This window comes from Centruroides vittatus, unplaced genomic scaffold (genome assembly GCF_030686945.1).
Source record: "Centruroides vittatus isolate TY-2023 unplaced genomic scaffold, ASM3068694v2 contig_1168, whole genome shotgun sequence".
Lineage (NCBI taxonomy): Eukaryota > Metazoa > Arthropoda > Arachnida > Scorpiones > Buthidae > Centruroides > Centruroides vittatus.
Window position 1 is genome coordinate 3,139,270 of NW_027120749.1, and position 24,960 is coordinate 3,164,229.

At 28.9% G+C, this 24,960-nt stretch overlaps 1 protein-coding gene across 1 annotated transcript in view; it reads right to left on the minus strand.

The window, feature by feature from the left end:
- Nucleotides 1–1,515: 1,515 nt before the first annotated feature.
- Nucleotides 1,516–24,960, minus strand: part of LOC136982186 (polyhomeotic-like protein 2) — a 161,480-nt gene continuing 138,035 nt past the window's right edge. The window contains exons 11-13 of the mRNA XM_067278620.1: nucleotides 14,660–14,754; nucleotides 3,033–3,257; nucleotides 1,516–2,960 (exon numbers count right to left, since the gene is read on the minus strand). Coding sequence (XP_067134721.1) covers nucleotides 2,748–2,960; nucleotides 3,033–3,257; nucleotides 14,660–14,754 — 533 coding nt within the window. The 3' untranslated portion in view covers nucleotides 1,516–2,747. The remainder of the gene's footprint in view (nucleotides 2,961–3,032; nucleotides 3,258–14,659; nucleotides 14,755–24,960) is intronic.

Genomic DNA, 24,960 nt, shown 5'->3' on the forward strand with positions numbered 1-24,960 from the left:
AGTTTAAAAAACATCCTAAGAATAATGTGTTAAATTTTATAACTGATATATCGTATTTTGCGGTGTTAATGCGCATTTTTTGCTTAAATTTCAGAGGAAATAGGATGCGCATAATACAATAGTACCGATTCCGTATCTATATATTGTTTTTAATTATTTTATTTGTTAAATAAAATAATTAAAAACAAATAAAATAATTTAAAAAAATTTAAAGCTTACGAATTAAAAAATTAACTAGAAATCAATAACGATATACGTATGCAAATACTCTGAAATAGGATAATCGGTTTTGTTGAACTTACAACGAAAGCAATTTCGGCCAACGATTCAACGAAATGTAGAGTAGATGTATTAGCAAAATAGAACAGAAATTAATAAAGAAAAAACAGTAAAGAGATGTTCGTGGGTGCGTCCAATTTAAAAAAAAGGGGAAAAATTATAGATATTCATCAACATTAATTCTTTCCTTGCTGGCTATTGATCAAAAACTTTACATAAGTAAGTACGTTAGTTATGAGTATTCTTATAAATTTGAATTTAAAAATTAAAATGAAAGATTTTTCTTGAAAGTTGGGTCAAAAACGGGTGCGCATTATACATGGCAAAATATGGAATTAAATTGCCTATGTTAAGTAACAACAGCTGTTAAAATCTACAAAAGCTTTCTGCTCAACCCATCATCATCTTTACTTATTAACCATAGCATCCGAGAAGTGTGTAGAAGCATAAAACTTAAAAGGAAGGCTGTAATATCGACGATTGAGATGAAAAAGGAACAGGAAATCTTACCACAAAGCATAAAAGCGGTATACTTGTGGCGAATCTGGCGTCCATGTTTAAGAATCTCAAATATGGCCGTCAGATGTCGAAGTCCACGATGCGCACCAGTTAATACAATATTCATTTTATCATAGTATACATATACGTATTTTATTTATTGATTTCATGTTTTAATTTAATATCGGCATTTAGTTATTTTTATCTTAAATTATGTGTATTTGCTATTTAAGTTAATCAAAATGGGTATTGTTTAGGGTCTGGGTATGGATTAATTTGCTTCCCATTATTTCTAATGGAAAAAATTGATTCGGACTTTGAATGATTCGTAGTTCGAACAGCTTCCTGGAATGAATTAAATTCGAAGTACGAGGCATCACTGTACGTAGTTTTAGAAACAGGATCACTTATCTATTACTAATTACGGGCTCTACTCCAGTTTAACTCCATAAATGAATTTCGAGCTTAACCTTGAAAAATTTTACAATAATTGTTTGTTAAGAACAAACAAGAAAATAAAAGGAAAGTTTTTATCCAGTTTCTACCAAAGCAGCAGCAATGGTCCATAATGCTAGGCTGCTGGGCTGTAATTTTTCATAAAGCAACAAACACTATAAAAATAACATTTTTCTTGAGTTCTTAATCCAATGAATTCTATTTAATAAAACTACTTCAGTGAAATTAAATTTTAATTTCACTGAAGGCAAAAAAATTTTTTAAAGAAAATACATACAAAAATTACAGCACTTATTTATTATCAACTGCACAACCATTTATTTCCAATTAAGATGCACAGGAAAAAAACATATAATCAGAACATCCACAATAGAACATATTTGATTATAAAACTCACTTCTGTTAATTAAATTATATTCTGATTTTTATTTTTAGAAAATAAACTTATTACAGAACATATTATATATGAACTGCATATAATAGTTCTAAAAATTTAAATAATTCTGCTTATAACATTAATTTAAAAATTATGTAATTACTGACTATTCGTATCCATATATTTCTTTGAATATAGATTAAAAATATAGAACAAAGATAACTTCTAATTGTTTTAAATTTTTTTTTGTTTTGTTTTTTAGTCTTTCTTATACATAAATATAAAAGCAGTGCTTTTATTCGAGTAGCTGCTTTTATTTTAGATGATAAGGAGGAAATAAGAAATTAAAATTTGGTTGTTCAGTTATGAATGTCAAAAATATAACACATACAAAACATTTTATATCCTCCATTTAGTTTCCTATTTTTTCTTTTTCAACATGGCAGTATGATTTGTGATCATTTTTACTTTCACAATAATAATATTTTACATATACACGTGCGGACACATTTATTATATCGTATAGTTCACCGAAGGATTTATGAATATGATGGAATACATGCTAATGGAAGAAATGTCATGAATTCAAAGAACACCTTGGTATACTTTACACAAAATAAGGCATGTACAATTTTAGAATGAAATTTGATATACTAATGATATTGGCAACTGATATTTCACTCTATGCCAATCTAAGTTTTAAATTCTATTGGATAATGCCATTTATTTTTAGGCCGCCGTAGACACTATAAGGAGAATAAATGGCATGGTTATTGTATATATTTATATATATGATATATAGATATTTGTATGAACATGTCTCTTCTGATAAAACTTCAGAAAAATTTGGCAGTTCCACCCATATTGACGTCATAGTCTTACTTCGGGGCCAGTTTGAAATGTACTATTTTCGACATTGCACCACATTCTAAAGTACGAATTATGAAGTAGCGGCTGTTTTTTGGCCTGTAGGCACAAGCTGCTTATATTTTTACAGATGATTTCCAAAATGATTATAATATATCACACATTATGTTTGTCATGATGATGAATGTTTCATTTATATATATATTTTTATATTTCTGATCATAATGTCATTTTGAATGAATCTTTTTGCAAAATTTCAGGCACCATTGTTTTACTGTTGGCATTTTCCATCAATACCCTGTTTTAGAGATTTGATACAAGCACATATTTTCAAAGCTGGTCCCAATTTCATACTCATTGCCGTCATCAAATGATCCTCCTTCAATAATAATAGAGCCTGTCCATCTATTTCTTGTGATCTGAATTCATCCGCATAGTCTGCGCAACCAGGAAGCTTGTATATGAAATCTACCACTTCTTGCACCTAAAATGTATAATAATGTCAATACCAAAACTTTAAATATTCAAATAAAATATGAATAAAATGAATTACTACCGTCCATTTGAGAGGATTACTGGACCCAATAGATGTCGGTTCTGGTCCATCAACTTCCATTTCCTCTTTATGGCTAGATGGAGTTGTAGGCGACATCGAACTTTCTGGACCAGAAGGTGTGTCTGTTGTCTCTCCTTCAGCTTCTCTTTCTTCTTTCACTGATTCTTCGCTTTCGATTTCTATAGGTGTTCTCTGATCTGGTTGTGAAGTTGTATTCTGATTTTGCTAAAAAATATTAAATTATGGCTTATAATTTCGTATTTTCTCTCAACCTAGTTATTATTTGAATTAAACTAACATTTTTTTTACATAATATCTTGATTTTTTAATATTATCACTAATTTATTTGTTCCAATTAACTTAACATAAAGTTTTCAATTATTTTTTCTTCAAATTTCTTCAATTCTAAGACCCATTGTAATTTTGAGATTTAATTTTAGTGTTTTGTTTCCGTTGTTTTAAATATTCCATTTCATTAAGTTTTGTTAAGCAACAGTATGAGAAATGTTCAGCAGCTCCATTTCAATGCTTTTTTCCACAAACAATAACTATTTGTTTCAATGTGGCATTATAATCTCGTCTTGAAGACATTTTAAGTACAGTATTAAAAAAGTAAATTAAATGCCAATTATAATCAAAGCCTGTCTTTGATGGTAATGAACATCTTGTAAATATAGTCTTTTATAAATTAGTTTTATTAAATTGGTTTTGGAAGAACAGAATTTTTTCTAGAATTTAGATGATATTTGGAAACAAACAACCATCTATTCCTGAATATAAAACTTAGTTAATGCCCGTAACAATGTATTCAAGAGTCAATGACTTTTGTGTAAAAAAGAATTTATAGTTAAAATTTCCAAAAGACTTACCAAAAGACATAAAAAATCTTCAGAACAGATACAATGCATTTAGGCTTTGTTTATGTCAACTGTATCATTAGCAATAATGGATAGATTTGTAACTTCACAATCAGTATCTTTATCAAATATTGTTAATGAAGCTGATAGGATAAAATTGTGTGGATTTTTTTTGGCTGTATATATCTCATTTTTTTTAATTATGGAGCAAACTTACTGGCATCAATTTTCCTAGATTCAAAAATTGCCAAAAACTTGTCATAAATGTTATAGCTGCAAGTTACAAATATGACAATTAGCTTCTATTTAAAAAAAACAACAAATTTAATTTCAAAAACAACTAGTCAACGATATCAAACATTTCCTTATAAAACACTGTTGCAGGACGTCCATGGATTCCAACCCTTTTTTCATACCCTTTCCTTTCTCACCCCCACCCCTTCTTCCTTCTTTTCCATAACACAGGTTGTACCAAAGAGTGATACCTGTCTTACTACTACTACTAGAGTTTTGTGAAATCATGTTGCTATTATCTATATCTATACTAATATATAAAGAGGTAACTAAGTTTGGTTGTAACAGGTAATCTCCGAAACTACTCATCCGATTTCAAAAATTCTTTCACCAATATTTAGAATGGACCTTCAGGGTAGACATAGGATATATATTATTCCGTTAAACATTCATATAAATTAAAAGATAACATCTAGGATTAAGGCTTTTATGTCCAACAGATGGTGCTAACTCCGACAACCTAAGTTTGCTTTTCTGTGAGGCATTATGCTTTTCTGTGAGAATGGACTAAAGCAGATCATTTTCTATCTATCTATATAAATAAAATATAACGTTTGTTTGTTCCTACCGATTCCTTTAAAATTTTGACACAACATTGCATTCGAATACGCACGTGTTTTTATATAATATACATGTCGAAATTCCCCCTACTGGGGGAGATGGACAGGATTAAGGCTTACTGTGAAGAACTCGGCTTCTATTATACTATTTTACATGCAGTTTTTTGCGTTTTTGATTGCGTTTTAATAGGTTACGTCAACAGAATATACACTAAAAAGGGATTTTTCGATATTTCCTTGCGAGGGAGAGGGACAGGATTAAGGCTTTCTGTGAAGAACTTGACTTTTATTATACTATTTTAGATGCGTTTTTGATTGCGTTTTAATAGGGTACGTCAACAGAATATACACTATAAAGGGATTTTTCGATATTCCCCAGCGGGGAGAGGACAGGATTAAGGCTTACTGTGAAGAACTCTGCTTCTATTTATACTATTTTACGTGCGTTTTTTTGTGTTTTAATAGGGTACGTCAACAGAATATACACTAAAAAGGGATTTTTCGATATTCCCCAGCAGGGAGAGGGACAGGATTAAGGCTTACTGTGAAGAACTCTGCTTTTATTATACTATTTTAGACGCGTTTTTGATTGCGTTTTAATAGGGTACGTCAAGAGAATGTACTGTACACTAAGAAAAGATTTTTTGAAATTCACCCCACGGGGGAAACGTTATACATTTATAATAGATACATTTTGAGCCACAACAACGTGTGGCCGGGTCAGCTAGTTCTGTTATATTACCGCCATAAAATCAAATGTCTCTGCATATAAATCACCACATTTGAGTCATTGATTTAATACTGTTGTTAATGAGTCTTTAAAGAGATATTGTCCATATGGGTGCCAAGTATTTGCTTTAATTGCCAACTGTATAAAAGATCCTAGTCCTTAAACATTTCCACACTGTTGTTGTTCATATTGCCAAACCTGAGTGGTATTATGTCAGTGTCTGTGGTACATATAATATGCTAGAAATTTATTCTCTTCTGCTTTTGTCAGGAAGTGTTTTCTTAAGCTTTGAATTTGTCTTGTGTGAAGTTGTTTTATGTCAACAACTCCATATTCACTGCCTTCTGGGGAAAGTATGACTTTTTTTATTGCAAATTTTAGGTGTATAGTTTAACTCTCAATACAATTAGAAGTATTTAGATTTTCTTGTATTCATTCCTGATGAGGGCCTCTGAAAGACGGCCAAAAATGTTTGAACATTAAACATTCTTGTTCATTAGATGCTGGAATTTGCATTTAGGTGTCAAGTAGTTGTTTATTTAGATCCCATTTGATAATTTAAAGTTTGTGTTTGTGTGCAACCATTTGGTGTATTATAAGTAAAATTCATTAATTAAAGGCAATTTTAGTATAATGGACATGAAACCAATGTTCTCTGAAATTTTCTAGATGATATTACAAAGTCATTATCTGGGCACATATTACCTATTTATGTTGGCAATCCTGATATATGCACATGTGCAATGTCAAGGGATAGAGAAGTGTTATATGTATTTTGTGGTCAGAAAGTATTAAAACAAGTGAAATTTATCACAGGATGGTGGCTTGGTATGGAGACAATTGTTTCAGTCAACATAAGATCTACTATTGAGTCTAGAGATTTGAGGAGGACAGGGTTGTCTGTAATGAGAATCAGTCAGTTCAACCAACAATTAGGAGTCCTGGAGGATCACAACTGATGACATCTCTGCAGAATTCAATATGCATCATGGTTATGCATACACAGTGGTGATATTCGAAATATTTAACAAGGGGTTCGCTAGCAGAAAATTTTTCCCTGACAATCACCGACAAACGAAATGGAAGTTTTGGCTAGAAATAAATACAATACCTTTTCTTGCAACCATATATCTAACAATCAGTGGCGTATTTAGAACGTAACGAGCCATGGGAGAAGGCCAGGTAACAATAGTATTTTAGAGCTGTCGACCTTTTTTTTTTTTTTCAAGGCAGAGAAATTCTTTACCGCAATATGGCGCTTCTAGAAATAGGCACATGTCATCATCTCTCGAGATACATTATACTTTTTCTTTCGCTGTCCATAGCCCGACACGTGTTCCACAGCCATCTTGTATTGTCTCGCGCACGTGGCATTCTGGGATCTCTCTTATGACTGGATCTACTTTCAAGAACACTTTTGAATCGATCGCTATTAAACCTCGATTGAAACGGTCGAGAGAGATCACACCAAGACATACTCCCTGACCTTGCTCACAATCTAGATTGAAATGCTCGGTGGAAACGGGGTATAAGGCCCTAGTTTAGTAGTATTACAGAGTATAATATGCATATTTTAATATATTTAAAAAAAAAAACCCACTGAGAAATGTTCCGTGTGTTTAACAAGGTTTGGAAAACTGAAAATTTTAACAACGGGTTCGGCTGAACCTGTGCGAACCCGCCGAATATCACCACTGTGCATACATGCATACAACATTGTGACCTGGACAAAATCTCTAAATCCAATCATACACCTTACATTGACTTAAACAACTGTCTCCATACTGTACCACCATCCTGCAATAAATTTCACTCATTTTTATATCTTCTGACCATAAAAAACATAAAACACTTTGTTTCTCCTCAACAGTGCATTCTAACAGTGAGATGCTATGTTTGATATGACATTGCACATGTCCCTATAACAGAATTTTCAAAATGAACAGGTCATATTTGCTCATATAAGTGCTTTGTAACCTCGTAACAAATTTCAGGGAAATACAAATAACAACAAGTAAATAATGTAACATTAACTTTATTTAAACTACCTAAACTACCATCACAAAAACCAAAACCAGCAAAATGCTAAAAAACTTACATTAGCACACATTTTCTTTCATATTAAATGGACATCTTCAAGCTCTTAATATTCTCACCAGCATAAAGAACATCAAAGTTCTATAAATAAGGGCCTAAACACCAGCCTTGTTACCTATGTCAGTGATCGTGAAATCAAGACACATTTTGAGAGTATGTGAATTTATACTGAACACACAATAGAACTCAACTCATATTTTTGGAGCTGTTAGAAATATATAAAGCCACTACAAGAAATGCAGTCTTTAGTTTCAATGATGTGGATTCTTTTCCATAAGCTTGAAATTCACTTCATAATCATGTGATCTATGAGATTACCAAGATGTCCAGTCCACCAATCAATAAACCTGCATATTTCAAATCAAGGCATTCCATCTCATGTGGTTCAAATTTAGAATATTAAGACCCTGAAGATGTCCAATTAATATGGAAGAAAATGTTCACTAATGTGAGTCTTTTACCATTTCTGCTGGTTTCTGCTTATAGTGGTGGTGGTTTATTTTCGGATAAATATCAGTTTTATATCTGTTGTATGCAGGTTGCTGGAGGCTATGTAACAATTTTAAAAAATTAAAATTATTTATTTTGTTTATTTTATATAAAGATAAATTTTAAAATACATGTACAGTACACTAGCTTAAGATTTTCTCGGTAAATTTCTTTTGATAAGTTATAATTAAATGACTAAACAGAGCATGCAAATATTATATTTTAAAGTAATTTTTTTTTTTTGGTAACTATGTTAATAATAAAGCTGCTTCTGTAAATTACACTGGACAAAAGTTTGAGATCACTTCAAAATATTTCTTTAATATACTGTATCTATATCTATATATCTACATATATATGGACATGTTTGTGCCTATATTTCACTCTGCAGCCAAAACTACACATCGCTGAATGTTGTTTGTGTATGGTATTAGCCCCAAGTCTCCCATCGTGCACTATCGTGGTTGCATCTCAATAGCTATAAGGGTGTGGAGATATGAGGGTTGAAAGTGGTTGACTTCGAAAATGTGTGATGCTTCAATGAGAATGTTCCAGTTTTTTCTAGAAAGTTCCAAAACCTAGAGGTGAAATTTGATACACAGTTAGGGTACGTCATGAAAATGCACACTAAGAAGGGATTTTTCGAAATTTCCTACGCAGGGGGAGAGAGGGAGAGCATGAAGTCTTAACCTGAAGAACGGCTTCTACTGTACCATTTTAGATGTGATTTTCTGTTTTTATTACGTTTAGTCTTCATTGTGTACTTAGGGGTATTAAATTGATAACATTTCAGACATTGTTATAAATATTTTTTTATATATTTTGATTTTTTAACCAAATGTTCAAACCGTTTTAAATTCAAATTTCTTTTTGCATATTGGTTCGATTATAGTAAACATTCCAGAAAATTTATCAAATTAAAAACAGTTTGTTTGATTCTCAGCAATTCTCATCATTCTCAACAGTAGGTGTTAAATAACAATTACTGTGGTTGTTGAAATATTGAATGTAAATAGGGTTTGCTTGCAAGGTACAGCTAGTAATTTAATATTCTTTTGGTTGTTGTTAAAACACTACTTGATTATAAAAAGAAAGGCAATTTATGCATATCATCAGGATGGAAAATTGAAATATGAAACTGCAAAATTATTAAACAGATTCAAAACAGTTATCCACAATTATTTAAAAGATCCTGATAATTACAGGACAACCATCATTATCTGCAGGAATAATGATCTGCAGATGATTTTGAGATATGTAAGCACCAGAAATGAGTCTGCTACAAATAAGACATTGCAGCATCCAGTTAGTTTAAAAATTATTCTTTGAGTAATAGCAGCATCAGATAATCTTCAGTTTGTGAAAATGAAAGCAAAACCACAATAAAAAAAAAAAAAAACACATTTGCTGGCCAGATTCAGTTTTGCAAGACATGAATTTTTGGAAAATATTGCCTTTAGTGATGAGAAAAAGTTTAATCTTGGTGATCCTGATGAGCTTCATTTTTCTTATGACCTATTAAAAGTTCCATAGCTTCTTTCTTGTTGAGTTCAGAATGAAGATTCAGTTTATGATATGGTATGTTTTTGTAGCACAAGCAAAATTAAGTTTGGTATTTGTTTCCCCAAGATCAAACACTGATGATTATCAAAACATTCTCAGAAATCAAGCTTTGTCATTAAGAAAATCTAAATGTCTTGTTTTAATGTTGTTCTCTGTTAATTATCTTACTGAAATTATATTTCAATAAGATAATGCACCTGTCCATGGTACACATTTACATATGGAATGTTTAACAGAGAACAACATTGAAAACATTGAAGTGGCCAGCACATAGAGATCAAGCCAATAGAGAATCTATTCACACTGAATCACATCCTGATCAACCCAACAGAGAATCTGTATGGGAGATCTTGCACACACAGTGCATAGTGTTGGAAAGCAAAATAACAAATGTCAAAGAACTCAAAATGGCCATAATCTCTGTTTGAAAACATTCCCTCTAAACATCTGAACAACATTTATATTATTTTGTAAAGCTAGTCTCAAACTTTTGTTTATTGTATTATTAATTTCTGTAAATACATTAATACAATGAAAGTTATTAAAATATATCTAAATTTGCATACTCTGTTTAGTCATTGAATTATAATTTTATTAAATACTTTACTGAGAAAATCAAAGATTATTTTAAACTTTCATCTTTCACTGTATATGCAGTTTTTCCTATTGTAAAATATCAAGATTATGAAGATTACTAATAAATGACAAAAATAAATAGTATTTATTTGATAAAAACACTGTTCAAGTACTTCACTGACTAATGCTGAATGATAGCAAATATTTTATAAAGTGGCAATCAGAAATACAAATGTAATTAGTTAGCTGATTGAACTATGAACTCCTGAAACTATGATTGGTGCATTTCTAATAACTATAGGTATCCCTCATATAACATAGTTCGAAAATTGGAGATATCCCCATACAACATGATTTCCAGTTTTGCTCTTACATAGTTTGAGAATTTAGGAAATCCTCCATTCAAAATTCCACAACTGTTAAGTGCAAACTCCATTGTTCAAGTAAACACACATGTTATCTCAAATTTGCCTATGGATTTTAGAATATTGAAATTTTCAATTTTTGTGCCTTTCATCAGGTTTAATGAAAACTGATAGGAAAACTAAGACAATGAAGTGCAATTTTTTTTCTATCAAACAGATGTCATTGTTGCTTTTATATTTTGGCCTTTAGGACTGTCACTGTTTTGTTTCTATAGAATAATCTTCTTTAAACATGTTTAGGTTGTTAATCTTTTTTAACCATAGGTAAGTAATAGTTTGTAAAAATGATGAACAAAATATAGTGGTACTCAAACTGTTCTCAACTTGAACAAATGAAACCTGCTAAAACAAATTTTCAATTAACATACTTTTATTTTGTCATACATAAAAAGAATTTTTACAGGTAAAAATTTTAAAAAAATGAAGACATTGCTGATATTTCTGATCAAGATCAACAAAAAAGGCTCAGATGACGACAATACTTTTTTTGTAAAAAGAAAATGCCCTTCTTTAACTAAAATTAGTGTTAATACATAATACAGTACTTTTAACTGTGATTGTTACTTAATTACTGATTGCTTTAATAAACATATTTATCTTAGTATACTTTTGTTAACGTTTAGAACCTACCATATATCTCAGCAGATACGACAATAGTTGAATCATAAAAAAAAGGCCCCCAAAATTTCAGGTTGTCTTATAGGACAGATACAAAAAAAATTAGATTGAAATTTATATAAATTAAAACCATTATAAAAAACGGACAAACCGTAATTATTTACTAGTAGAGAGTAGAGTATGTGAACAAAATAGAATAGCCCATATGATGTTTTTGTGAAAGGTATGTGAAAAGTCAACCCGAATGCCAAATCTCAGTGCAAATGTTTGCAACAATTGCAAGGCAGTGCTGCCAGATGCAAGAAAATAAAATTTGTTCATTCGAAAAATTACAAATAGAATATAATTCCGTATACACTATACAGTATTATTATTCAGATGATGATCACTGATCTAAACCAAATTCATAGGCCATTGATAGTTTACAGGTGGTCTTATAGAACAGATATATGCTAAAACTATAAAACTTTGACAAAAATTTATACCTTGTCTTATCTGAAGATCATCTTATTGCCAAGATGTACTGCATTTGTTTTTCATTGCTAACACCACGTTTTGTATTAGTCCTTTATTTCATACAGCATGGATTTGCATAACATGGTAATTTTTCAGAACATAACTAAAGTGTTATATGAGGAATACCTGTACTTCATCATTGTACTTGTCTCTCATTTTTGTCATCTGTTTGGGACCATCAGAATTCAGCAAGAAAAATCAAGGGGTGACAAAATCTTTGACCAATACAAACAAAAAAAGTATTTATTATTTTGTTTTAGAGTTTTATGCTATAGTTATATGTTGTTCATATATCACACAAAATATAGCTAAAATATTTTTTAATTTTATAAAAAAAATTAAAAAATCATTTCTGACACATTACTGTATAAGAGAGTGAAGTAAAATAGATATATTGGATACAGTGATCCAAAAACATTTTAATGATAAGGCTGATAGTGTCAATAATTTCATCATCATTTAAGGAGTAGGATGTCAGATAGTCTTGGTCACAGGAAACATATTTAAGTACATCAGCGTTGGTAGCATCAACAATATTCATGTCAATGAAAAACTAATAGATCTCACATCTACTTAAAATTTTAGTATTTCTGGGTTCTTTATTTGTGGATATTTCAGCATGTACACTATATCTACCCTAGTGATTTTTTATCATGTTATGTATTAAGTGACAAAACTGAGTTGTTAGGATCTTAACCAGTGACAGAACTGAGGAAGTGACATTTATGAGGGTGACAAAAATGACACACACATGTATTATATAAATCTCTTATAATTTATATCGGTTACTCAATTTACATATTCTGATTTATAAACTTTTCTTGTGAAAAAAAAGCATTTTAAATGCTTCCATTTCTATGCTTTTACTCTATTATTTTTATGGTTACAGGCCTTGGAACAGAAAATGACTTCAAAATAAGTGAGAATAGTAACTCGAAGGAAGGAAAAAAGACTAAACAGTGACTGAAATAAAATTGGTTGGCTATGATGATATACATAATTTTAATTTATAAGGAGTCAAGTCCAAATGTTATTTTATGTTTATGGGTTTTGTTTCATTTGACTTTATAATTTAGTTTGAGAAAGTTTTCTTTTGTTTAAAAGACAATAACTTATTTTCATTATTAACTACTAGTAATTACGAATAAAGCAATCATAATTTGTAATTATGACCAGAAAATACCACAAATCAAGCTTCCAGCTATTGGCACTGTTTGCTGCAGTGGCATAATTTAGAACTAATGTTCACACAGGGTCTAGACGTTTGTGTGCACTTCTCATGTGTTTGTGTAAGAAATTCGTTTCTTGCTTCTGCATAAACAGCATCGCAATTGCAAATTCTGGTCTGAAAGGTTCATTTTTGTGTGCTTTTCCCTCTTATCACATTTGCATAAACACATGCTTACAGTGAAGACTTGAATAGACACCAGTCTCTGGCAAAACTGAAACCGAAACTTTGAAATTTCCGGTTTTGTTTTTGAGTACGTGTATCAGAGTTGGGTGACCAAAATTAGCAAAAGGGGTCATTAATTATCCTTTGCTATAGCTGTATATTTTGATCTGTTCTTTGCTCAGTTACTTTGTTTTTGTAGAACATAATTGTAGGCTAATAAGAACTGGGTCAGTTAGCCAGTTTGGTAAGTAAACACAAGATGCATCTATTAGATGTACGGTATGTCTCTCTTAAAAAAAATTGAGAGAAAAATTACCTGTAAATTTGCTGTTCTTTCTAATAAGTTGTCTTCTTAAATTTTGCAAATTTAAAATTTTTAATTGGAAAAAAGTCTTCAGAGTTATTAAAACTTAAAACAAGACATTTCATGAAACAAAATGCATAACTTTTCCAGTGAAAACATGACGATGTAATAGAACAAATTTAAAATTAGTTTGTGGCACCATCCATTAAGAGATTTTGTTAAAAAATAACTTTTATATTATTAATAATTACAAAACTGCAAATAGTTAAATTTTGAGGATAGAGATGAGTTTTATATAAAATTATAAATGCTAATAACAAGTAAAATTGTCATGAAGTTTGACTTCACTCGAGTTATGACACATGACCCTTTTCTATCTTCCCACTTCTTGATCTATAACTACCAAAATTTAATAACATCAATTCCCTCTATGCACAAGCTACCGCACTAAATTTTGTTTCTTAATCATTACCCCATCCTGAGATATTAAACAATATTAAATCCAAGGCATACAGAATTTTTTTTCTTACCACTTTTGAATTCAGGAGGTCTCAAAACAGAGATTTGCATAAAACTTGAAGGATCAAATTTAACACAATTACAATATTTTCCTGTATAATATACATAAGCTAAGAAAGTAAAATACTGTTTTTATTTGTTGTTCATCAATAAATCCTGTAACTGTTTCAAAGCTATAAATTTATTAAATTGACCCTTAATAAATTTTCCAAATTTTATAAAATATTAACAAACATGAAAAAATTTAATCGGTAATTTTGTTACACTATCAAAATTATTAAAACAAAAATTTAAAAAGCAAGTATTTATCATTTTTTGCACTTGGTTTTTGTTTTCAGACTAGTTAATTAACACCTGCCCTCAAATTGAAGGTGTAAAGGTTAATTAATGAAAAAAAGGGGGCAAGTTAGTTTCCTTTGGCTTCTTCTGGATCTGCCACTGCTAACTCAAAAATATTTGAATAATTATAAGTACCTTTTATTAACATATGCATAACTGTATTGCAGATGATCTGATAAACCATATCTGCCAATCAAAAATGTTTCAAACAAATATTAATTGTTTTCTTTTTGTGTCAATAGCATGGCTTAAGCCTCTCTAGCCCCTTGGATCCACCCTTGAAAGTTAATATCATTTAATAACTACTTCAGATTAATGTTTTATAATTAGTATTAGCATTGACTTACCCATTCAGAAACATTATATGCTAATCTACCACCTTGAGACTTTCTCCAACCTTTTCTTGTTTTAAAACCCATCTTCTTCTTTTTAGCTATTTTACCTAAAAACCATAAGATATTAAACAATTAAAAAAATATTAAATGTAAACAATGTTAAAAAATTATCAAATTTCAATAATTATTAATTCCTGCTCTTTTTATATATTATAAACATTCAAATAATAAATTTCATAACAATAAATTTAATTTTAAGTTTTAATAGCATTTCAAATATGTATAATGAACAACAGTATTTAATAAAATATTAAAAATCTTATTCATTAATAAAAAACATTGAATTTAACATTTTCTATGATTTATGAATTATTATTTTATTTTTTATATTCATCAAATAACTAAATGGCTAATTTATTACAGAACAAAATATTTAAAAATATAAATCCAGAGTCTAAACCACTTATTTACTCAAAGAAAAACGAAAAAATCTTAATAGATCTTGACATTTGTCTTATATGGGAAAGAATTTATTCTTTAACTATTAGATTGTCATCAAATTAATGTGAATATGAATCTACAGCCAAAGAATTTTCTTCATCTGAATTTTTTCTTTCTTTCATTAGATGTGGTTCATACACTAAAATTTGTTCTCTACAAATTAACCAGTTAATTATTTCACAATTATATTATAAAAACAAAAATAATCATAAGTTTAAAATCAAATTATCAGAATAATTTGTCTTGACAGCATAATTGGTTAAAGTATTAACATAAATCTATAAGATGTGACTTTAGATAGACCCATGCAGAATTGAAAATTTTTTCCTTACTGAATTGTTTGTTTCTTTAATAGATATGTGGTTTATATACTAAAATTTACATTTTGTGTATTTTTTACTTGTTTTCATGCATTTTTAAATCAAATATTTTAGTATAATCTTTGTTGGTCAAAAAAGTTTTCTTTACATTCTTTATTCAGTCTCAATTGATATAATTTAGGAAGGTTCAAGAAATATACACAAACATTTTTTGTCAAATAAGTAATATATTTTTTATACTGTATTAATCTATCTGACTTTTGTTTGACTTGCTTTACATTAATGAATTTTCTGATAATCAGATTACACTTTATTAAACAATCATGATATCCTGACAATAACTAACTAATACTATAAATTAATTTGGAAGCATTCAATACATTACTGCTGATGGAATTATATTCATGTATATTGTTGAATATTAAAACAATCTACATAATAATCTATTTTCTCTCTCTAATCTTGAAAGAAATTTACTTTAAATTTAATAATGACTAATCTATGTTCTTGTTCTTTAAAAACAATTTTCAATAAGATGAAAAATAAATGTATTTAATTTAAAAAACTTTTACAAGACTCAGAATTCTGAACTCTAACCTTAATCATTTTAGTCCCAAATAATTTTTATTTCTTTTCCCAAAATTAAAAATGATGCTGAAAGTATATCATACATCAAATCTTGTATTAAAGATGATACAAGAAAATGAGCAAACAAAAATCTTTAAGTTTTCAGAAACCTGCAAAAGAATAACTTTGCATGTTTTTAAAACTGGAAAAAAATGATGCATTGTTGAGATGCATGAGGATCCTATTTCATTAAAATAATTTCTTTGTCATTTGTACTAATAAAATTGTGCACATAGACCAGGAATTTTTTTGATCATACCATTTGAATTTTTGAACCAATTGGCAACTTCATCATGTGATGAAAATTTCTTCCAATGAATCAGAAATCTAAACAAATTAGTCACTAGGTGTGAGGGCCAGTCATAGGGAAGTTGATACAGTAGGATCTCAATTATCTGAGGTAATGTGAACCAATGTTACCTTGGATAACTGAAAATGCAGATAAAATGGATAGCCAACTCCATTTCAAATTAAAAATTATAAGAGATTTATATGGTATATCACTATTAAACCTCTTTTTTATGCCTTAGTGAATTTTATCATATGCTTTTACATCATTTATTATACAGTAAATACATAGTTTCAAGACTAAAAATGTACTGAACATTATTGTAGTCACATGATAAAAGGCAACATAAACAATCATTTTATAATACATGTTATTGTTTTAAACTTTCTTTTATGAAATACAGTATAAGAAAATTGTGTATTCAATTACAGGTTTGCCTTGGATAAAGTGGAACTTGGTTAATCAGGGCTCAGATAATTGGAATTTTACTGTGCTTCCATAGCACTGCCTAACCATTTAACAGTGGTGATAGTTATAGCTCCACATTGACAACATGGAGCTATGACTATTAAGTCTTTGAACATCTGAAGAAACACATCTCTGAGATGTTTAATATGATGAAGAGCTAACTGGTCCAAAAGTGGCTCTAACAAGACTCAGCATTCTATATACAAAGTATACATTTTCCCCACAGCAATGAAACAAATACTTTATGCATACAATGAATATATAAAAATATATACCTAACATCATGCCATTACAATGCCAAATCAGGGGATGTTTCAATTTTGTATAGCAATCAGAAATTGTTTTTTGAAATAATTAATCCATCGTGTATAAATTCTCACTAATCTCAAAAATTAGTCCAGCAGTTGGCAAAACAAACACCTTTCTAATGTTTTCAACCTATTCCAAAGGTCTTCATCAGGAAATTTGAATAATGGAATGTTTGTTGAATCTTTGGACAGAAAAATTTACTTTTTAATCTAATACATTTGCATAATGTGCACATGACATTGCAGATTTTAAAATGTATTTGATTCAAAAGTAAATTTTCCTGTCCAAAGATTCAATGAACATTTTGTTGTTCAAATTTCCCGAAGAAGATCTTTTGAGTAGGTCAAAAACATTAGAAAGGTGTTAGTTTTGACAACTGCTGGACTTTGGGGTTAGTGAGAATTTATGTAGTAAGTTGTCCAAGTGTGTTAGAATTTGAAGAAGTGTTAACTAATCAATTGTTTTGATGGAGTTAAAATTTACAATTTTTGCAGACAGAATTTAAAACACGATGAAAAATTATAACCTTTTATAAAGAAGGCTATTACATATTGGAAATATTTAATACAGTACTTAGAAACCATAAATTTTTGTTAATTTTGATATTAAAATAAATTCTTTATACAATAATTAGTAAATTGCAAAAATTAATTACCAGCAAAGTTTACAAAAATTTTAGAAACAGCTTAATATAAATAGTAAATAATATATAACAATAATCTCTTATCAGAAGAAAATCTAACTTCTTAGAATATAAAGTTTAAAATTTTCTCCAAATTCAACAAATCCTGACACTACATTATAATCTATTAGAAATAAAATTGCTTTTTCTGGAGGCCAAAGTTTTTTGGGGACAGTTAAAATGCAAACAAACTACCTAATTATCAGATTATAATATGGAGGTTTGTTTGACTAACTATAAAACAGGATTTGTGTTGACATTCATATACAAGGAAGTTTTGGCCTGTCTTAGGCCTATAACTTTTAGATACAAATCTTTTAAAATGGAACATCTAATTTGAACTTATTACAAAGCAAATAAATCCAACAGCAGTAAGTTATTTAAAAATAAAATTTGTTAACAATTTGCTGTTGAGTTATGATAATTTATAAAATAAAAATGTGTGTATAAAAACAGTTACCAAAAACTTTTTGAAAGTACAAACACAGAAATAAATTCATTTTTTTATTTCTGTAACACAATCAAAAATATATTATTCAAACAACAAATTGTGATAGTGTACACTATTATAGTAAGGAAGTAACACACAAACTCAATCTATTGGTGTTAATATTCTTAAACATAGAGTTTATTAAGAATTGTTAGTTATTTACTTTAACATTTTCAACATATACAAAATGTCATTTTCAGGAACAAGTTTTGAAATTTGGAACAGAACATTTCAAATTAAAAAGAACATACATTGAAAAATTTAAAACTAACCATTAATTACAATGTTTATATCAATAAATTTTATATTGATGTAAAAATTTAGGATCAATTTAGGATGGTAGTAAGAAAACCACAATAATAAAGAACAAAGTAAATATTTTTTCTTTCAGTAGTGAGATTAGTGATTTTTATCATGTCTCACTACTGAATGAAGAAATCTAGTAATCTTTATCACAAATTTACAAAAAAAATTTTTTTTAGTTCAAAATTTGTAACCCGAAGAGGGTTTGGAAAATACTTACCAATCTGAAAATACATTATTAAATAGGTGAATAAAGTGAATTGTTTTAATCTTAGTCTCTGTTTATTGCCAATAATTAAGAAGACATGATAAAGATCACTAGTCTTACATAAACCTTTACTTATAGTTATATCTGTTCCATTTTAACAATTTTGTTAAACAGTTTATGAATTAAAGAACATTAACATTATATATAAGTTGACATCATAATTATAATATTTAAAGTTGTACTTAATACATTTATTTCATTTTACTCAAGTAATATACAATTGATTTGCTATTTGTAACTTGTTACCTAGCATTGTTACCTCTCTAGATTTTGAAGATTTGGCTCCAGGCTTAATTATAATTTCTCTGGGTTTAGAATCATTGTAATGAAAAATAAAAGTATAGCTAAATTAAGAGAACCAGAAGCTTTTTAGTCAGCAAGAAATGTTTTCAGGCAATCCAGCTTTTGGCTATTTTATATTCCAGAATGTGTATAAACTGAGAAATAGTCTAAAAAATAGTCTGTATTTTTATTTTTCATTATATTACATTGTTAATTGTTATCCTTTCATTCCTATTTATCATAAAAACAGACTAGGTTACTAGGTTTCAAATAAATATTTTTAATTACTAAATTAACACACAAAATGTTTTTAAAGCATTAATTTTAACTTTATGTCAAATTGATAAAAAATTATATTTATAAAATTAGTTTCTTTCTACAAATTAACATTTCATTTAAATCAATATAAAAACTTTTGACTATAATCAATTACAAAAAAGGAAAGATATAATATCTCTATATATTCATTCTGAAATATGTGGTTAAAACATTCTGAACATTATGGCATATTTAGTTTTATGAACTTTTTTAAAGTTTTATTTCTTCAAGTCCACAAGTATCCAAGTGGATAATCCATCAAACCCCAAAAGTTGATTCCAGATTTGTGTGTAACAATAAATCAAATGCATGGAGTTTTCTGGATTTTCTTCACACAGTTAACATGTAAATATATGTCAGTTTCCTTAAAAAGTCCTCTGAAATGCAATTTACCTTAATAGATCATCTTTGTGTTGCTTTGCCTTATCCCATAAAAACCAATTACTTTTTATAACCTGATTTCATTTGTTCAAATATATTTCAAAACAATGAAGAACTTGTGAACTAACATTTACAGTAATCTCTCCATTCATATGAGTAATTGATTCTACTAAAACAGCACATAAATGGAGCCATGAAAAATTGTTTCAAATTCTCAAATACAATATTTTATTCTTACTGGGAGAGATATCATTTTCTGAATGAGGTTCTCTCAGATCAATGGTTAGGACATGCTGAAGCCACAGTTGGCCAGCTAGGTCACCAAATCTCCTTTTATTTTTAATGATTTATTTTTGTGAGGTACTTACAAGACACTATCTACATACCACTTCATCTAATATCTCTAAGCACTAAAGAATCAAATCACATCTGCTTGGAAGAACTAACAAAGAATTAGTTGGAGAAAGTGTGGAAAGAATTAGACTGTTAGATGTGTGTCATAACTTGAGGAGCATACGGTGACGAATTGTAATGTAAGAGATTAAACTTGAGAGTGTCGTACTTTCTTTTAATGTACACGATATATTTTAAGTGTTCAAACTTATATGCATATAAAATACCAATATGCTTTATGAATAATCCCAATGCACTCAGAAACACACTTAGAAATATGGCATACCTAAACTAATAGTGCCATTTTTGCACTGAGTGATTCTATTTCATAATTTTAATTCTGCAATAATTGTATTTTACAGATTTTTAAATATCAAAATTCAAAAGAGCACTCATATTAAAAACCCATCATTAGTAACCTACTACAAAATACATTCATATATTAATACTACTCAACTGATATATGTCTTATTTTGCCTCTACTTACACTTTTAATTTTCACTTTCCTGTACAAATTCTTTCTACATAAAATTATTTTTTCATTATTTTATTGTTGTTATTTTGAATTTCTATATCCCCTTACAGATACTTGTGCTCTGGATGGGCCTAATGGGAAATTTACCACTGAATGCACTTTTCAGTTACCTCTTGTATATCTGTTACAAAATAATTTTATTTTTAAACTTGCAAAACCACATCATGCATATGTAGAACATGAGCCAGAGGGGTTAAAGAGAATTTCTTTAACCCCACTACTAAATTGTCTACTAAAGAAGAAATTTTTTAATTTGTCTTCTAAAATAAAATTATTATGTAACAGATAGGGGATAACAGAAAAGTGTGTAAAAAATTTGGGGGGTTAATTTCAAGTCGAAAACTTTAGGGCCATTTTTTAATTTGAAGTGTTTGTTTTGAGTTATATGCAATTTTAAAAATGTGACATTACTTCTTGTTTAGCAAAATGCCATCTAATGTAGAAAATATTTGTTCATAATTGCATGTTAGTGATTCTATTTGTCATTTATGTATCTACTGTATTTTACTATTTAATTATTATTATTTATAAAATAAAAATATATTATTTCAAAAAGTAAACTGCAACTTTTACTAAAGTTGAATTCCATTTAATGTTTCTTCATCAATAAAAATGTTAGTGTGAAAATTCAGTGCAATAAAATCATAAATTTCCATACCACTGCATCATGTCATATGAAAAAAAATTTCAAAAACTATTTCTTATAAATTTTAAAGTTTGGTTTTACTAATGTCATTAATGCTCTACAATACATTACCTTAACATTCTAATAGTTGTACTAATGCGATACATAATTATACTGTATAATTGAGAAAAACTACATAAAATAAACAATCAACTTTTTTCCTCTAACTTCAGAACCTCTCAAGCATTTCCAATAGTATGAAGATTGCTTTGTTTCAATTTTATTTACAATTGAACTGCATATGTTGAAAAAAATGCACTCATTGCTTAAATGTCATTTGTTGTGCACCCAAGTCATCTCTCGCTCTCACTGTGAAATCATCTCTTGCATTACACTCATGTGTTTTGTTTTATTTTTGGTGTATTTGGTTTCATATATTTTCCATATCTATCAATCATGACATCCAAGAAGAGTGTAGAAGAAATAAAACTTAAGAGGAAGGCTGTAGTATTGCCAAAGGAACTTATTGCAAAGTATGAAAGTGGTACACATGTGACAGATTTAGCAATCATGTTTAAGATCCCAAAGTTGATAATGTGCACCATTCTTAAGAACAAGAAAGCAATGAAAGCAGCAAATGAGGATGAAGGTGTGAAAACATCCAGGAGATCACATGCTATTGAGGAAATGAAAAAACCATTCCTAGTGCAGATAAATGAGAAGCAATTGGATGGTGATATTGTCTCCAAGAGCAATTTGTAAGAAAGCCAAGCAAACTGCATAGTGATCTTAAGAAATGGAACATCACAACTCCTCACTAAGATAAAGTAAATACAATTTTCATTTTATTATATTTATGAATTTTATTTATTTTCATGTTTTAATTTATTATCTAGGGCATTTAATTGTGTTATTTTAACTATATCTCATTAACCTTATGTAGCTTTGCAAGAATTAACATACCACGAACGTTTTGCAAAGCTACATAAAGTTAATGAGATATAGATATTATCACTTTGTTTTTTCTGATGGATTTTATTGTGTTATTTTACCTTAGATCATGTGTTTGCTATTTAAGTTTGTTGAAATGAATACTGTTTAAGGTCTGGAAACAGATTAATTAATTTTCCATTATTTTTAATAAGGAAAACTGATTTGAACTTCAAACAATTCAAAGTTCGAATGGCCTCCTGGAACAAATTAAATTTGAAGTATGAGGTACTTTCTAATTTCAGTAAAATGAGTATTGTATATTAGACAATAGTTGTAAGTTTATTACAAACTAATGAAACTCAATTAATAACTGCAATAAATAAATATATATATGATATTATTAGTCATTATTTTATATATCAATAAGTTCCTTTTAAATGTGATATAATAGTATTATATTATAAACTAAGTAATGATTATAGCTGCAGGTAATAGATATATTTCCTATACTTGCCCTTTGTTCACACAGTTATCTTTCTTATCAGGCAATTTGTTACTTAACACATCAAATGTAAACAAAATGTTTAGAAATTAATTTTTCACATATTTTTTTACTAGTTTTTGCTTACACTTAAATTTTTATTTTATTTGCATTAATCCAAAATAAAATTTTATTTAATTAAAAACCTGTATTTAATCATTGCATAAATATATTAAAATATAACAAAATGATTATTAAAAAATAATTTTCATGATAAAAAACGTGTTCTGGGAATTCCTATGACTTTTCCAGAGTCCTAGAAGCAAAAAAAAAAAAAAAAAAAAAAAATAGTTTGGACTCAGAAACCCTAGTTTTCTGCAATCTATATATATAATCAAGATGGGTTGATGAGGATGATAAGCACAGAACTCAAACAGTTAGGAGTTGAAAGTTGACATTTGGTACACAGTTAGGGTATGTTACGAGAACGTTCACTAAGAAGGGATTTTTTTTTTAAATTTCCTCCCACAGGGAGAGGGAGAGGATTAAGGCTTATCCTGAAGAACTCAGCTTCTACTGTACTATTTTAAATGCAATTTTTGTTTTTAACTGCATTTTAGTAGGGTACCACATTGGGATGAAAGAAGTGTATTCCTTAACAATAGAAGTGTTAAGAGAAAGTGGCGTGCAAGATTTACAGGTGCAGATGCAGTTTTTTGCATTTTTGCAGGAAATCAAACATATTTTTAGACCCATCTAAAAATTCTCTAATTAGTCTGGAAACAGGGAGACCTAATTCTTGCATTCTGTGAAAATGGATAAGATTGGCTATAATGTAATAATCTTAATCTTTGCTATCATTACTTTTTACTAGCAACGCAGGGCTTATCTGCTAGTTAATATATAAAATCATTTATATAATGAAACTATGCTGAATGTTACATTTCTTCAGAGAAATATCGTTAACAGAAATATAATTTTTTATTTACATATATGTAAAACTGGCAGAAATACAATCCTTCAAATACAGCACATAAGAGAATGTTTTAAAATTTTGCTTTCTTAATAACAAATTATAATCTTACAATTAAAGCTTTATTTATAATCACATATTGCAATATCTGATGCTTTCTACATTACATCCAAAGGTAGGATTAGTTGCACTGGACAGCAGAACCTCTTCCTAAAATATTTTTAGTTTGTCAAATTGGTTGTTTAAATTGTACTTGTAATAGTTATTTAGGCAATTTATTGCAAAAGTCAGCATTTGTATAAGACTGCTAACTGCAGCTCAATGCAGACTGGAGCAGAAAAAAAAAGAGAAAGACTATGTAATAGAGTAATGAGCATGTTGCCTAGTAAAGCAACTTTGATAAAATTAAATAAGCAAACCAAGTAACTAATTTTAGTAAATTTATATCTCTTAAATACATAATATAATATGATAGTGAAAGATATTTAAATTATATTCCAATTTTCTCAAAAACAGTTTTACTTGAGAAGCTATAGTATTTCTTGCTTCATTGAATTGTAATATGGTCTTGTTTTATGTGGGGTTGTATGTTAATAGATACCATATACAATAACATAAATTTGTGTTTCATTCAAAGTAGATCCAGATGACTTCCTAGCAACCATTTACAATTAAAAGAGAATCTTTAATTTGTGTTTAAAATGATTTAATTATGTTTCTACTATAATTAATACATTTCAGTACGATGTTTCTGAATATACAGATCAAAATTTTGTTATGATGTACTGAGTACACTACTTGAGAAAAATGCATGCAAACCTGGGTATTCATTACAGTGAGTAGCATTCAGTAATTCTCCATGTTCAGAATGACATAAGCTGGAGAAGCATGATATACTGACTTGTCATATTCTAAATGTTAAAAGTTGTCTTTTGGGAAAACAGTGATGGGACTTTGCTACTACTTCTAATTTATTTCTCTTGACATAGTTGTCCTATGATGTTAAAATATTGTTTCTCTTACCTTAAATTTCATTGCATGAATCAGATTGTCTTTATATTCTTAGTCTACAAAGCATTTAACATCATATGTTGCCAATATGACATTTTCTAGACCCAATTTCTTCTGTTTGAAT